Source organism: Eurypyga helias, unplaced genomic scaffold (assembly GCF_000690775.1).
Source record: "Eurypyga helias isolate BGI_N326 unplaced genomic scaffold, ASM69077v1 scaffold83, whole genome shotgun sequence".
NCBI classification, from domain to species: domain Eukaryota; kingdom Metazoa; phylum Chordata; class Aves; order Eurypygiformes; family Eurypygidae; genus Eurypyga; species Eurypyga helias.
The window spans coordinates 116,431-119,439 of record NW_010241718.1 but is presented as its reverse complement, the minus strand read 5'-3'; the positions used below and the strand labels follow the sequence as shown (position 1 = coordinate 119,439).

General features: G+C 33.0%; 1 protein-coding gene across 1 annotated transcript in view; it reads left to right on the top strand.

Moving 5' to 3' along the window:
• Positions 1-1,658: 1,658 nt before the first annotated feature.
• The window catches only part of LOC104507513 (CUB and sushi domain-containing protein 1-like), a gene marked incomplete at both ends in the record, with an annotated part of 113,400 nt that continues 112,049 nt past the window's right edge, over positions 1,659-3,009 (top strand). Inside the window, one exon of the mRNA XM_010148827.1 lies at positions 1,659-1,828. Within this exon, the coding sequence (XP_010147129.1) occupies positions 1,659-1,828 (170 nt within the window). The remainder of the gene's footprint in view (positions 1,829-3,009) is intronic.

The window sequence follows — 3,009 nt, the reverse complement described above, 5'->3', positions numbered from 1 at the left end:
TCTCAAATGTAGAGTAGAAATAAGGCTCTGAATAAGACTGTTTAATTCCTCCCTTCCTTTATTCTCCCCTTTCATCTTTTCTTCCCTCCTCCCCTCCTTTTCTCTACCCCTCCCTTCCACCCTCTCCCTCCTCTCTTTTTTTCCAGTTTTATTAGAGTAAGTCTAAAATAGAAAATTTCACCATTTTAAGATTTTTGAAAAGCAAGAAGCACATAAATTTGAAGATGAGGCCTCAGAAATGTAAATACAAAATTTTTAGATGATTTATATGTAAACATGAAACATTTCTCCACGAATATGTTGAAATGATCTATTTTCTGATATATCTTTCTGGTCTATCTTTACATTAAATTTTCAAAATGGTTCTTTACATATATACTTGTGAAACTATACTAAATTTTACTGAAAATTCTAAACCCTATACACATCCAAAAATAAATATTCTAACATCCTATGAACCCTAAAAGTCTACTTGACATTTATAAAAAAAATACAGATTTCTTTTTTAAACCTTTCCATGTTTGATAAAAAATATCTGTTGATTTACAATCATACTTTCCTTTATTATTATTTTAACCATTATAACAGGTTTTATCAAACTCTGAATGAGGTCTGAAGGGTGTTTAGGTCAAAATCTGTACTTAAGAGAGTGCATTTTATTATTATACTGAACAACAGGATATAAATATAAATCTCATCCACCTTAGATAAAAATGTAGATTTATGTTAGTATGTTAATGTTACTGAAGGGTGTTATAAGGTGGTTTTAGAATTTTTTTTAAAGAATTTTGAATATTTGTTTGAACAGTACACTAGTATTATTTTCTATCTCTGTGGATGTTTTCATTTATGTACTAAAATTTATATTGCACATTTGGAATAATGTTATTATTCTTTATTCAACATGCAAACTGAGACCATGGGTTGGAATACACCCCTCTTCCTATGCTTCGTTATTTTTTAATGGGGAGCAATGACAAAAATGTGTACTCCTAAAAGTTTCAATAACTTCTTACTACAGATAACTGTGAAAAAGACTCACCTACTCTTTAGGTGGTAAGAAGGGAGCTGTCTGCTTGGCCCTGACCAGTGTCAGTAGATGTTGGTTTGTGGTTTAGGATTTTTTTTTTTAATTATTATTACTGGTGGAGGAAAAATGTATTTTAATGCTCTTGATTTATTGCCAGATTCTTTTATCACAGCAGCTTATTGTGTGCTTTTTCTAATACTTTTTTGTAAAGCAGAACAGGGAATTAAATGAAATCAATGTTACGTTTATTTGAAATGTTACCACAATAACTATATTTCAGCAAAACACCCAATTTTTATGGAATCTGGCTAACCTGCATTATGGGTTAGTGGATGGGAGAACCAAGGGATAAACTGGAGGTAAAGGGAATTACATAAAAGTGCACATAATCAACATACCCAGTGAAATGCAAGAGATTATAGCAACTTTGGTAGGGTTTCTAGGAGTTTGTCCTACAGAAGAATTCTGGCAGAAACATATTTCTCCTAGGTAGCTTGTTAAAGTTTTCATGGAGTCTAAATATTACTGCAAATAATAATACATATTTTCCTGAAATGGATAATTCACTTTCTCTCTCTCTCTCTCTTTTTTTTTTTTTTTTTTTTTTTAATGTGTCTGTTCTCTTTAGCTGAATGTGGAGCAACTATCTCTGGAAATGAAGGAACGTTACTGTCTCCCAATTTTCCATCTAATTATGACAACAACCATGAATGTATCTATAAAATTGAAACAGAGGCTGGAAAAGGGATCCGTCTTAGAGCCAGGAGCTTTCAGCTGCGTGAAGGAGATATTGTTAAGGTAAAAAAAAAAACAAACCACCAAACAAAAAAAACCCTTTCTGTCCTATGCTGAACATTCATATTGCATGAACAACTCCACTTTTAACACAAATAATTTTTATTTTCATTTCACTTACTTAGAAAAAATTAATAAATTCTATGTGGATAGCATCACTTTTTTTATACTATATTCAATTTTTTATACTAGAATCAAAGAATCTTTAGGTGACATTAAGAGTTCAGTCTATTTATAGAAGTATTAAGCATTTTACAGTGGGTTAAAATCTGGAAAGAATGGGAACAGGGACTTTGACTACCGAAGTGTCTAAATTATTTTGTGTTCACAGTAAAGTGTAGCATGACCATTACATAACATTCCTTTTAGACCAAAGAGAATTGATTAGATGGTCAAAATATGTGGTCTGTGTTGTCTTTTGCTCCCATCTTCCATTATCTAGTGGTGCAGATCCCCAAGGTATTTTTTGCCCTGAACAGATTTAACAGACAAGGATGAAGTTAATTGCTCACTCAGCTGCTTGAATATGGTACGTAGGTCTCCCAGAAGCTTAGCATATATCACGTTTATAAATAATTTAATAAACTACTGGGACAACAACAACAAAATCTTAGAAAAACCTAAACAAACATTGAAGAAACTCATTTATCCTTCAGAAAATCTCAAAAGTAACGTCAAGCAGGCTTAGGAGTATTCCCTGAAGGTGTAAGAAAGATTTGCCTGAGAGAAAGCTGTTATGAGCAATCTGTTAGATACTTTCTTCTTTCATAGTCCTGTTAGCACAATACTCCTGAGGATCCAAAGGAAGCAAAGGCAAAATTGTGGTGATGACTGCACTACAAGGCCGGTTCTCTGGTTCTGAGGCACCAGCACAGCACAACTTCTATTTATACAATTAAACTCTCTTCCCTCATGACCACTCCATAACCAGCATTTATAATAATAAATCTTATTCCTCTCCACTCCCATACTAGGATATCCTTTTACAAATTTCCATTTGAATCCACCCATGATCTAGTACCTAAACCTATCCAGGCATTATCTGGAAGACTTCCAAAAAGGTGCAGGCCAAAATCTTGACTGTAAATGTGCTGGAGGTTTAACAGAATGTACAATTGAATGTTAATATTTAGAATCGTAGAATCATAGAATGGTTTGGGTTGGAAGGGACCTTAAAGACCATC